This window comes from Panthera tigris, chromosome C1, assembly GCF_018350195.1.
Source record: "Panthera tigris isolate Pti1 chromosome C1, P.tigris_Pti1_mat1.1, whole genome shotgun sequence".
Classification (NCBI taxonomy): domain Eukaryota; kingdom Metazoa; phylum Chordata; class Mammalia; order Carnivora; family Felidae; genus Panthera; species Panthera tigris.
In genome coordinates this window covers 181,422,653-181,436,738 of record NC_056667.1, presented here as the reverse complement: position 1 = coordinate 181,436,738, position 14,086 = coordinate 181,422,653, and the positions used below count along the sequence as shown (strand labels likewise).

Here is a 14,086-nt window from a genome sequence, read left to right as displayed (position 1 = left end):
TTAAAACATTTGTTCTAAAACAAAACTCTTCTGGGGCGCCTGGGTGGTTCAGTTGGTTAAGTGTCTGACTTCGGCTCAGGTCATGATCTCACAGTTTGTGAGTTCGAGCCCCGTGTCAGGGTCTGTGCTGACAGCTCGGAGCCTGGAGCCTGCTTCAGATTCTGTGTCTCCTTCTCTCTCTCTGTCCCTCCCCCAACTTGTGTTCTGTCTCTGTCTCTCAAAAATAAATAAATGTAAAAAAAAAAAAAAAAAAAAATTAAAAAAAAAACAACTTTTCCATGCAGACAAAACAACTTACAGCAAAGGAATCTTGTCACATTCATTATCATGTGCTTATTTATTTAGGAACTGAAGTTATTGCTTCATCGTTCTACTCTATTGTTTTCCCAAGGCAAAACGTATGGTTATGTGGATACCTTACTTACCATGTTAGCCATGCTTTTAAAGGTGGGTAATGGTCTTTCCTTATGTTAGTGCTGTTGACTGTTTAAATGTTTAGAATTTGATTGAAACATAGATTACAGCTATTTTATAACTGTTCTACTCTCAAACTTTTGAAAATGAAAGTCAGATATAGACAAAAGACTTAGAGGTTACTGGTATGTATGACCTTTGAACAACATGGGAGTTAGGACCATCAACCCTAACACAGTTGAAATTCGCATATAACTTTTAACTTCCCCAAAACATAACTACTACTAGCCGACTGTTGACTGGAAGCCTTACTGATAACATGAACAGGTGATTAACACATATTTTGTGTGTTAAAGGTATTGTATACTGTATTCTTAAAGGAAGCTAGAGAAACGAAAATGTTGTTAAGAAAATTATAAGGAAGAGAAAATACATTTATAGTACTGTACTATAAAAACCCATGTATAAGTGAACCTGTGCAGTTCAAACCTGTATTGTTCAAGGGTTGACTGTAACTGAAAGTTCTACATGAAAGTGTAAACTTGACTGTAGGTAGAGTAAGTGAAATAAAGTCTTTGCTAGTACAAACTCAGAAAAGTGAGAACCATAGTGTGATCAGTTACTGGCTTTGTAGACAGTACCACGTGCCAAAATTGTTCACTTTGCAAAAATGTTTTCCATGTGTGACATCATTTCCAAGTCTAGCTTTTTTTCAGGGAAGTGGTTATGTGTGCATGTACATATGTTATGAGTTAATGTGAATTGCCTTCTTTTTCCCTGCTAAGGTAAGCAGTGTGATCTAAATTCCCTTGGGAAGAAAAAAATAAGTCTGTTCTCTTTTAGGTGTTTAAATACACAGTAATTTGGCCTTTTTTTTTCCCTACTAAAGAAGATTTCAGGTATACCTGTGGTACTTGTGACCCATAGATTTTCTTTAAAAAATTATATGACTGGAGTGCCTGACGGGCTCATTTGGAGGGGCACAAGACTCTTTATCTTGTGGTTGTGAATTTGAGCCCCATGTTGGGTATGGAGATTACTTAAAAATAAAATATTAAAAAAAGGTATATGACTAAAAAAATCTCAAATTGTTATTTTAAATTCAGGTAGCAATGAATAGAGCTCAAGTTTGTTTGATATCTAGCTCCAAATCTGGAGAGAGGCATCTCTACCTTATAAAAGTGTCAAGAGACAAAATATCAGACAACAGTGACCAAGAGACCGCAAATTGTGATGCAAAAGGTAATTACTTTCATTTGCTTTATTGCATAAAATGTGACTGAATTCAAAAAATATTCATGAAATAATACCTGATAGTAACTTAATTGAAAATATACCCTTTTCTGGGGCACCTGGGTGGCTCAGTCAGTTGAGTATCTGACTCTTAATTTTGGCTCACGTCATGATTTAGCATTGTGGGATGGAGCCCCACGTCCGGCTCCCCGCTCAGCATAGATCCTACTTAAGATTCTCTCTCTCAATCTCTCTCTCTCTCTCTCTCTCTCTCTCTCTCTCTCTCTCTCTCAATCTCTCTCTCTCTTTCTCTCTCTCTCTCCGTCTCCCTCCCTCCCCCTCTCCCTCTCTCCCTCTGCCCCTCTCCTCTGCTCTCTCTCTCTCTCTCTCATAGAAAAAAAAGAAAATACACCGTTTTCAAATAAAATGAAATTTCTAATCCAGATCCTTCAAGTATAATAAACTCATTTGATGTTAAAAGAAGAAAAGGAAGGCTACATGTAAATACTTTACTTTTTAAAAATTAGAAGGAAACCATCTGCTTGGATCTCCCTGTGAAAAAACTAAACAGAACTTTTGACCTTTTAAGAAGAAAATATGTTATTTTAAGAAATTTGTGAAGATTAGATGGCAATATAAATTACTATATTTGTCCAGTCACTTGAATTACATGTATTTCATTCTCTGTTAAATTCATTTTTGATAAATGTAGCAATAGTCGTAGAAACTCTAAAATAAATTGCTTTGACCTAGTCTCGAGTAATTTGATTTTAAAAGGCATCTATATTTAGTAATGCCTCAAGTATGCCTCAAGTATGTTTGGGTGAGGTTGAAAAGAGAAACTTGAAAAGAGTCTAAACTGGAGGTATCAGTCTGTCAATGTGTGCAGTGTGCAATGGAAAAGGGTTTTAAAATCCAGAAGAGCTGAATCTCTGTAAGCACATTATGAGGACCTAACATAAGTAGGTTTTGCAGGGGAGGAGAGTCAGGAAAGGAATGAGGATCAGCTGCTCATAATCTAGATATAAATGCCTCAGAAGCCTATCTCTACAGCTCATGGTTCTGGGCCCATCTCAAAGGCAGACTCTGCTTCATGTGTTTAAGACTATATTTTCTTATATTTTTCTCTATATGTGATTCTGTCAAGTTTTCTCTTTCAGTATTTTCTCATTTCAGGTCCATTGTGGGTTTTTCTTAGGTTCATAAAGGGTTTTTTTTGTTAATTTCATCATGGTAGGGATCATGTTACATTTGTGTACCAGGATAGGATGAACAAGGTCTCTTTATGTTACATGCATCTTTGTACTTTTTTTTTTTTTTTTAAGTTTATTTATTTTTTTGGAGAAAGCTTGAGTGAGGGAGAGAGCACAAGTGAGGGAGAGGCAGAGAGAGAGGGAAAGAGAGAATTCCAAGCAGTCTCTGCGCTGTCAGCACGGAGCCCAGTGCGGGTTTGAACTCAAACTGTGAGCTGAAATCAAGAGTCAGATGCTTAACTGACGGAGCTACCCAGGCATGCCTGTACTCTGATTTTTTCACTCAACATTTTCTCACATATGTTTTCTCATGCTGGTCTCTTTATAGCTATTATCATTAAGGAATATTTAATACTCCATTGGATAGCAATCCCATAATTTAATTATTCCCTTATTTTTTGATATATGGTTGTTTCTGATAATTTTCTTTTATAAATAATACTATGCATTTATCCATATTTTTGACTATTTGTATAGGATATATTCTCAGGAGAATTACTGGGTCAAAGACTAAAAAATTTTTATGGCTTTTGATATTTCTCAAGTTATAAATTTATAAAAAAGGACGCTCTAACAGACAAGACAAGATTTTGAAGGAAAAGAAATTTTGAGGCAGAGAAAATATTAAGATTATAAAAAGATCAAGAACAATCTAAATCTTGAAGTCCTTTGCTAAGCAAACTTTTGAATTCCTTGTATGTGCAGAATCCTGTATCTGACTTCAGTCATGGAATACTCACTTACTTGTTCTGCCCTGGAGGACCATATATCCTAGCTAGCACTGACAGATACAGATGACATAGCTGGACTTTGTAGAGGACAAACCAGAAGTAAGAATTACCTGGGGTTGTGGATTGTTAGGCAGAGCAGAGGGCTGGTGTTGAAGTAGTGTAAACAGAAAACTATCCACTTCATCATTGTCTAAAGAGTGTTGGCAAGAATTCAGGCCCATAGGAATGTGGGTATTAAATTTAGCCTTAAAATTGATCATAGGGATTTTTCTAATATTGTTATTTCTGAAAATACAGTGTCCTAACTGATTTTCACTGGTATCATTTTAGCAATATTTGCTGTACTCACAAGTGTCTTGACAAAAGATGACTGGTGGAACCTTCTGTTGAAGGCCATATACTCCTTATGCGACCTATCCCGATTTCAAGAGGCTGAGTTACTTGTGGATTCTTCACTGGAATATTATTCATTTTATGATGACAGGCAAAAACGCAAAGAATTAGAATACTTTGGTCTGTCTGCTGCAATACTGGACAAAAATTTCAGAAAGGCATACAACTATATCAGGTAATTTTCCAATAACTTATTTTAGATTCTTTGAAAGAGGATGTGTATTTACTTTGATTTAGTCTCTCATACTCAAGAATTAATAAATTGTTTTAACTCTCTTGTGGCTTACAGGTAAATTCAAATCATTGATGATTCTCAGAGGCATGCCCTCTCATATATTTAACCTCTTGTACATCAGTCTCCCCATATATAAAATGGATATTATAATATTACCTCCTTGTAGGATTATTGTGAGAGTTAAGTGAATTATTATAGATATGGCCTTTTAACAATGTCTGGCACACACTTATTAGCTGTTACTCACTGTTCATTGTACTGGAGCTGTAGTGGGCTGGGGGAGAATGGGTGAAACTTAAACTACTTGATTCTTTTTTTTTGGTTTAAAAGTTTTGTTAAAAAGAACAAACAAGATGTAGAAATACTAACTTAAGTAGCATCTTCTGGGAAAAATCACTGTGTGAGTGTTTATGCTTAAATATGTTGACATAGTCTGCTTTTCATTGTAGGAAAATGTTGCTGCGCTGAATGAAGTATTTCATTCTTAGAATCAGAGGTTTTTCTTTTTACATTATTTTTTACCCTCCCTCTCTGTCTGCAATTTTAGGGTGATGGTAATGGAAAATGTCAATAAACCTCAGCTCTGGAACATTTTCAATCAGGTTACCATGCACTCCCAAGAGGTACGACATCATCGCTTCTGTCTTCGCCTAATGCTGAAAAACCCAGATAATCATGCCCTGTGTGTCTTAAATGGACACAATGCATTTGTATCTGGTAGTTTTAAGCACGCGCTTGGTAAGTGTCCTGTATGTGACTTTGTCAAGTGTGGATGGTATGATGGTTAACAGCCAGGCCTGGAGCAGAAAACTACCTGTGTTTAAATAGCAGCTCCCTCATGGCAAGTTATTCTACCTCCCAGTGCTTCAGTTTGTTTATCTCTGAAATGGAGGGAATAATTGGACCTGCCTTACAAATTATTGTGAAAATTAAATGAGTTAATGTAAAGCATTTAAAAAAAATGCCTGGCACATACAGTAAGTAGCTGTAAGTGTTGGCAGTAATGATAATAATGAATATTAGTATTTATTTTTTTTACAAAGCTTTGGTTCAAAAGGCTGAAGTTTTATAATTCATTCTAAAGGTCAATAATCCTCCTGCGTAGACTTGTTTGTTTTCTAAATAATTTTCATTAATCATGGATGCTTTGCAGGGTGCCTGGGTGCCTCAGTCGATTGAGCATCTGACTCTTGATTTCTGCTCAGGTCATTATCCCAAGGTCATGGGATTGAACTCTGTGTCAGGCTTTGTGTGGAGCGTGAAGCCTGCTTGAGACTTTCTCTCTCTCTCCCTCTGCCCCTCTCCCCGGTTCATGCAGTCTCTGTCTAAAAAAAAAAAAAAATATGTGTGTGTGTGTGTGTGTGTGTGTGTGTGTGTGTGTGTGTGTGTGTGTGTGGATTGCTACCTGATTTTAATTTGCTATAGTACAAAAATGGATTTAAGATTTACTGATAGTTTGTTCCTTAAGGAGACAAGTCTTTATACCAAGATTTATTTACATTGTGCTTGCTAATTCTAATTAAACTCAGGGAAAATTAATCACTTGAAATTTTCTATAATAGGGAATCAGAAGCAAATTAGAAAAATACCTGGCCAAATGTTTAAATTTAAAATGAGGCATGTATCTCTTGCTGCCTAAGAGCTAGTGTTGCCCAACTCACTTGCCAGTAACCTTGAACATCAGATGTTGAAACTTAGCTCTGGTGTGTGTGTTTTGGAATTGTTTGCTTAATGGTAAGAAAATATAAAACAGATTTATATTATTTTCCTATATTTAGGACCTTTTGCAGAAGGTAAAAATAGAAAGTGCAAATGGCAGTCTACCATCTGTGCTGCTAAAGAGATTCTGTGGTGCCATGTCTTCTGGCACAGAGCTGGAAAGAACAGAAGTTTTTACCTATGTATGATAAATTATTGATCATCCCTTTATAAAAAAATTTGCTTATCAAAAAAATAAAAATTTTGCTTAAATTCCCCTGTCTCATATGGATAAACTTTTGACATGAAGCAGTTACATATGTAAATACATGGAAACAAGGAAAACATGTTTTTCTCAGGAAAAACGAAGTACTGCTCCATTTGGGAAACAACATCCATAATCCTAAAAAACAAAACAGAGCTATTTTTCTTTTTTTCATCTCCATGATCTATCACATTTGCATTTATACCAAAAGAATTCACCAAAGACACATTCCCTTGTTTCTTTTAAAATAGATTTAAGATCTTAAAATAGAGTTACGATCACAATTGATAAATTATTTTGGAAGTATTACTCTACATGGAAATGTCTAGCTGTGCCTAAAAGAAGGTTTTAGTTGCTCATATTTAATCTCGGTGATCAGGATATATTTATAGGTAAATCCTCCTAATTTTGTTATATTTTGTACATTGTTTTAAAATTCAAATTAATGTGCATCTGATTGATATTTTAAAATGTACACCTTGCATATGTTAAAAATCAGTACTATTTAGCAATAAAGTATATTTGAATAAGTGAAGAAATAGGGAACTATGCTCTTGTCACACCCATCTGATACCACTGTTCTTTTTTCAGGACAATATGTGCAAGCCTTTCGCACCCATCCCCATGAACCTCTCTATAGCCTCTGTATAGGCCTAACGTTTATTCACATGGCCTCTCAGAAGTATGTATTAAGGAGACATGCTCTTACTGTGCAGGTAATTCATTTAGATTTCTCATTACTTGGTTTTATGTTCTTTAAAAATGAATATACTTAATGCTTTTGTTGTCCTGCTTTAGAAGGAATACCTGCTTAGTATACATACATGTTGGGAGTTCCAACACCTATCCCTCTGTTTAGCACTCAGCATGGACTCAACATCTAGTGGTGGTGCTCCTGGCTAAGACTTATGTAGCCATGTAGAAAGGGTACACAGCCAGATCACAAAGAGGACACAGAAGAGTCTGGAGGCTTCCTTAAGACTTTGGAGCCCCTAAGACCTCCAGTCTTCTAGGTCCTGATGACTGATTTATTGTAAATCAGTTTTAAAAATACATAATATATATATCTAGTAATGTATGAGTATGTAACTGTGTTGACTGTTTCTTTACATCACCACCAACAAATTGCTCTTTTAAAGTTTTCATGGTTGTAGTCTTTTTATTTTCTTGTTTACTTTTTTATATAGTTTGTCTTCTCTAATAAGAATGGAAACTCCAAGAGATCAGGGATTCTGTCTGTCTTGTTTACCACTGTATCTTTAGTACTTTTGTGTTGTTTTTATATGTTTGACTTATGTAAAGACATGTTTTTTAAGTAGTTATGGAAGGAAAAAAATGTTGACTTGAATGGAATAGCAGGATTTAGTAAAGGAATTTTTCATGTGGGTTTGGTTTTTAAAGTAAAATGGTTAAAAGAAAGCCTAAATTCAAATGATGATAATTGTTAAAGCTAGGTGTTGGGATTCATTATAATGTTCTCTTTACTTTTGTATGTTTGAAATTTTTCATAATAAAAAGTAAAACCAAAACCAAAAAACAATTGTGATATTTATCCACCTCTTGCTCTAAGTTTTTTTCTCTCTTAATGGATACTTTTGCTGTTTTAGGTAATGTAGGATTGTTTATAAATTAAATATATGTAATGAGCACCCACTGTGCTAGGAGTGGGGATATAGTAGTGAATGAGTATACAGGCAGAATTCCTTACCCTCATGACGCTTATATTCTGGTAAACATTAATAGGAAATTTTTATGGATTGACTCATTACTAAATAGTTAAAATAGGGGTGCCTGGGCTCAGTTGGTTGAGTGTCTGACTCTTATTTCAGCTCAGGTCATGATCCCAGGGTTGTGAGATCGAGCCCCACATCAGGCTCCATGCTGAGTATGGAGCCTGTTTAAGATTGTTTCTCTTACTCTGCCCTTCTCTCCCACTTATGCTCTCTTTCTGTCTCTAAATAAGTAAATAAAAAAAATAAAGTATGCAGTTTTTGCCTGGTAGGGAAAAAATTTATGTACTGCACAGTAATTTAGAAGCTAACTTTCAAATCACTGGTATATTTAAACAGCAGTGTTTAATTGGTTGGAGATTGAGATAAAACAAGAAGTGATGGGTATATGGGGGTTTGTTGTCCTAATCTGTCTACTTTTGTGTATGTTAAACATTTTCCATTAAAAAAAGTTTCTAAAAACAAGTTTCATTGTAAATACCGTGATTCTTAAATTGTTTTAATTTCTTGTGAATCTATTTCCTTATGCTACATGATCATAATTAATTTTCCTTTGGAGTAGTTAAAAACAAACTAATTTCATATGTTTTACTATCTTTCCTATCTTCTTATTATACTGTGAAAGTAAATCTTATAATTCTGCCCGTATTTAATATTTTATGTACAGTGTATATTACTTGGACACTTTAGTGAATAATGTGACAAAAATGTTTGAAAGTAACACAGTTAATGTAAAAAGGACTCTTTTACTTCTATTCCATTAAATTTTTTGTCAAAACTCTTATCGCCTAAAAGATAAAGTGGCTGTCTCTATTACCTAGCTTTTAAATCACTAAATATTTGAATAGTGTTTCAGTGGTCTCCTAAGTTTGTTAAAAATTTCTTAAAATGCAGCAGGTAATTCAAATCCTGTTACTGTATCAGAAGACCTACAAGTTTATTTGGGTTGCAGTAATTCATCTGGGCTTATTATTCTTTCTCAAATTTTTATCTTTAAATTTGTCATCTTAAAATAGGAAGATTTGCTATTTCTCTGAGGCTAATAGTTTGTCTGCTTTACTTAACAGAACCATGATTTGCAGTGGAGTAGAAGTTATAGTCACCTATAAATATGGGTTATTTTATTATGCAGAAAGTATGAGTTTAGTGAACATAATTATTTTTATTCCTAAAATGCATTAATTCTAAAGAATTCATTAATTTTTATTGTTTTTTATGAAGAAAAATTTGTGACCATTTATCAGAAAGCAGATCATCCAGGAAATAGTTGCATTTTATAGTCTATACTCAACAGCTGGAGATTATATTTATTTACTTAACATAGGACACTTGCACTTTTGCAGTCGGTAACTTTCTGCAGCTGGTAACTTGAAGATGCATTAAAGGGGAAAATGAATACAGTAAGAGATGAAGCAGGTGCTTTTTGGACACCGTGACACACGTGGAGCCTGCAGTATTCTATCTGTGTTCTGATGTTTTTTCCATAAAGTCTTTGAGTCAGAAGCTTTCAGGGGAAGAATAATCAAGTTTTTTGGGTTAAGAGGTTATTAAGGTCCTGAGAGGTAACTTACAAAAAAGGTACCATTGACCCAGAAAGTTTAGGTATACTTAAGTGAGTTTGTCCCTGAGAAGAAACCTTTCTAAAATTACCATTTTAAGAGCTTAGATTTTATATTTTGCTCAAGCTTTTAGACATCTTGAATCAAGAAGTTTATTGGCCTCAGGGCACCTGGGTGGCTCAGTTGGTTAAACATCTGACTTCAGCTCAGGTCATGATCTTGCAGTGATGGTGCAGAGCCTGCTTGGGATTCTCTCTCTCTCCCTCTCTCTCTCTCTCTCTCTCTCTCTCTCTCTGTGCCCCTCCCCAACTCATGCATGCGTGCTCTCTCACCCTCCCCCCCCCCCCCAAAAAAAGAAAAAGTTTATTGGCCTCTAATGTCACAAAAGCCAACTTGGAACCTTAAAAACAATCCTGTGTTCTTAAAGATTATGGATCTTTGACAGTTTTAACATTGGACTTTGTTTTCTGTAAATATTTTTGTCCTTAAAAAAAATAAATCTTTCCTTTATATCTTCGGAAGAGCTCTAGACTAAATTGTGATATAGCACTATGCCACAGACATATGTTCTTTCAGGATGAGATTGTGTCTCTTTTAGAGAGAGTACAAGCGGGAGGGGCAGTGGGAGAGGGAGAGAGAGAAGCAAGCAGGTTCTACGCCCAGTACAGAGCCCTACATAGGACTTGGTCTCATGACCCAGGGATCATGACCTGAGCTGAAATCAAGAGTTGGACACTTAACTAAGCCATCCAGGCGCCCTTTTTTAAATACTTGTATTCTGTACAGAATATACCTGGCACATATAGTTGTTCAAATATATACCAGTCAAATGAGAATAATAATGAATTATCTTTTTCTTTTGGGTAGGGCTTTTCCTTTCTTAATCGATACCTCAGCATACGTGGGCCTTGCCAGGAATCATTCTACAATTTGGGCCGTGGCCTTCACCAGCTGGGGCTGATTCATCTTGCAATCCACTATTATCAGAAGGCCTTGGATCTCCCTCCACTTGTGGTAGAGGTATTGTATGATTTGCTTTAAAAACTGAGGAGTCATTTCATTTCATTTCATCTAGAGAGAAGTTTAGTTAGCTTATGTTGTGGTCCAGATAGTGAAATAAATTACATACTAGAATGGATTTTTTCCAGGGGCACCTGGGTAGCTCAGTTGGCTAAGCGTCCGACTCTTGATTTTGGCTCGGGTCATGATCTCGTGGTCGTGAGATCAAGCCCTGTGTTGGGCTTTGCATTGACAGTGTGGAGACTCTCTCTCTCTCTCTCTCTCTCTCTCTCTCTCTCTCTCCCTCCCTCTCCCTCTCTCCCTCCCTCCCTCCCTCTCTCCCCCTCTCTCCCTCTCTCTCTCCCTCTCTCTCTGCCCCTCCCCTGCTCATGCATGCACATGCTCACTCTCAAATAAACATTAAAAAAGAAAAAAAAAGAATGCATTTTGTCCATATTGAATGTGTTTATTTAGCAACAAGTAGATCTTTGGCATTCTTACCTTATGACCTGATCAGCAACCATGTGGACACATATGACTTGTGGTGACCATTTCAGTTACCCTAAGGTAGCCTCTGTGGTTATTGGTATGAGCTGGGAGACAGAAAGCCTGAATATTGAGTAATATAGCCATTGTTCATTTCAAAGTTCAAGTGTAACTAACATATTTCTTTATAAAGATGAAAGGCCAGTATGAATTTAATTTTAAGATACTGTATAGGGTAAAGTGTTGCCAATACTATGACAATCTGTGTTTAAAGTCTAATTCTTATTTTAATTTCTGAAGAATTTATTTTTGAGAGAAAGAGACACAGAGTGCGAGTGGGGGAGGGGCAGAGAGTGAGTGAGACACAGAATCTGAAGCAGGCTTCAGGCTCCAAGCTGTCGGCACAGAGCCCAACGCGGGGCCTGAGCCCACGAACTGTGAGATCATGACCTGAGCCGAAGTCTGACACTTAGCTGACTGCACCACCCAGGCACCCCTAGTTGCTAACATTTTTAAGTTGCATTCGTAATCCTCACATGCCCTCATAACTGTTTTCTATTACCCTTGTCCATTGTTAGTCATTAAACAAATAAATACATACTTTTTTAGTTATGCTGATGAAATGCATACACTTTTGTATTTTTTATTTCATAAATGCCTTTAAGTATTGCTCCTTAAGCTTTATAGGTATCATTTTTAATTGTTGCAGATATTTTTACAGTTGACTCCAAAACTTTGTATTGGGGAAGATTAGTATAGATCTAACCTACTTCATTGAGTTCATTGCTTTGCTATTAAGTAGAAAAAAAGGTAATAACACCCCTAGGGTAATTATTATTATTAATTTGCTGTACGCCTTCCTAGACTTATTCTTTATATGGCTTTCTATTATATAGTACAGGTATTTCCCATCTGGTCATTTGTGTTATGATTTCTTTTTTAGATGCATAAGTTTTACATTTTTTAATGAAATCATATTTTTTCCTTTATAGTTTCTACTTTTGCCATTGTACTTAGAAGGGCCTTTCCTACCCAAGATTATATTATTATTCCACTATATATTTTTTTCTTTTATGGTTTCATTTGTTTATTCTTAAATGCTTAATTCATTTGGAATTTTATTCTGCTATGGCTTGTGGATGAGACTTTTTCTTTAACTTATTGGTTAGACATTTAAAATAATTTAATTCTATAGTTGTTACAGTGATTAACTGAATCAGTATTACCTAATAAAAATTTAGAACCAAGGTATATATGCCTAGTTTTATACTTTTTTTTTAGTATCATGAATGTTAAGCTTTTTGAATACTTCTACTTAATGAAACAGTATATATAACTGTTTATAACAGTATATAATTCATTCATGTATTTTTCCTCCTAGGGTATAGAAGTTGACCAGTTAGACTTACGAAGAGATATTGCCTACAACTTGTCTCTAATTTATCAGAGCAGTGGGAATATTGGAATGGCTCAAAAGCTTTTGTATACCTATTGCTGTATATAAAGTACCTCAGCTGAGAAAGAAGCATTGGTGCTGTGTGTGGACCAATATTTTCTAAGGGCTAAGTATTAACTAAGTATTAACCTGAAATAGAAATGACAGTTTGAGAATTATCATTGTATTTAATTTTTAATATGTGATAATGATCTTTTGATAGATATGCAAAAGTATCATTCCAAGAGTTTGTACATTGTTCTATCATTTTCTTTTAGCATTATTTTTAGTAAAATTGTCCCCAAAGGTGAAATGGAGAATGTTAGCCTTTAAGCCAGCTTTGAGCTAAATGTGCTCATTTTTTACTCATACCATTTATTCATCTGTGCATTCATTACTATGTATTAAACACCTATGTACCTTGGAATATAGTAAGACAGATGTGACCTCTCAATACAGTTCTCTAAATACAGAACTTGAGCAATATATTCATTTGAAAGAAATGTTTGCTACATTTCTACCTACATTATCATTGACCTTTCCATTTCTTAGTGCCCTGTTACTATTGCATGGGCAGTTTTTCAGGTACATAGAAAAGGATGTTATTGAAGGAAAGACAAGTTGGGACTCTTTCTCATATCAGCACAATTATGTAATTGACTTAGCTCCTAAGAAAATTATTTGAAATGGTTATATAGTAGGAAGACACATAATTGAGTTAATCTTTTACTTTTTACCTCCATGTGTCTTAGTTGTATAGATTGCTGGGCATAATTCAGAACATCCTGTTCCAAGACAAATTAAACAATGCATTACATGTGTTGGTGGCTTTCTGACAAAAAAAAAAATGTAGAATAGAGAGGACCACATTTAATAATATGACCTAATTTGCATTTCAAGATCACTAGGAATGTAGGAAGATTAGAGAATTCTATGTATGGAGTAAAGTATTGCTGTGATAAAGTTAAAAAAATAGATGAAAATTTTTTACTTAAATACGTTATGTTCTTGAATCTAAGATAACAATAGTTTTAAGATATACTTTTGGTTTACTAACAGTTTTTGAGAGTTTCTTTTTAGGGGAAAAAATGCTGTAATAAGTGTGTGTTTGGATTATATGATGTATTCTAATTGTGAGAGGGAAACATGTATGAGACTTAGGATCAAAGAAATAGTATGAGGGCTTTTTAGGAATTCTTACCACTACAAAGTAGTTGAAAAGCAAAATTTGTAGATAATAAGTAAATGTATCATGTATTCTGTGTGTGTGTGTGTATTTAAATGTGTATATAATTTAAATAAATTGTATTTTTATAATTGTTTTACATGCTTATATATTTTATTTCATGCCATTTGCAGGTAATGATGAAGTTAACTGATAGAGTCATAAGTTAGATTTGCATCTTGGAATCTTAGGGAATTGAGTATTCTGTGTTCTGAGTTTTTCTCTTGAATTAAACTCAACTGGCTGTGACTCCAGTTGATCTCCTGAACAGCCTTGGAGGAAATAATAAATCTCTCTAGCAGTCTTCTAAAAAAAAGTTGATATTGCATGAATTTGTTTAGCATTTAAAATCATAGCTACCATTGCTGAGTGTTTACTACGCTACTCTGTGCCAAGTACAGTGCTGGATACTCTAGATACATGATCTCTG

General features: G+C 35.0%; 1 protein-coding gene across 2 annotated transcripts in view; it reads left to right on the top strand.

Annotated features, from left to right (window-relative positions):
- The window catches only part of GTF3C3 (general transcription factor IIIC subunit 3), a 38,558-nt gene extending 24,805 nt beyond the window's left edge, over positions 1-13,753 (top strand). Inside the window, exons 12-18 of one of the 2 annotated variants that reach the window (XM_007094711.2) lie at positions 346-447; positions 1,521-1,656; positions 3,962-4,199; positions 4,807-4,997; positions 6,814-6,938; positions 10,379-10,531; positions 12,378-13,753. In XM_007094711.2, the coding sequence (XP_007094773.1) occupies positions 346-447; positions 1,521-1,656; positions 3,962-4,199; positions 4,807-4,997; positions 6,814-6,938; positions 10,379-10,531; positions 12,378-12,500 (1,068 nt within the window). In that variant the 3' untranslated portion in view covers positions 12,501-13,753. The remainder of the gene's footprint in view (positions 1-345; positions 448-1,520; positions 1,657-3,961; positions 4,200-4,806; positions 4,998-6,813; positions 6,939-10,378; positions 10,532-12,377) is intronic. The other variant, XM_042994977.1, reaches the window with a different exon arrangement.
- The last annotated feature ends 333 nt before the right edge of the window (positions 13,754-14,086 follow it).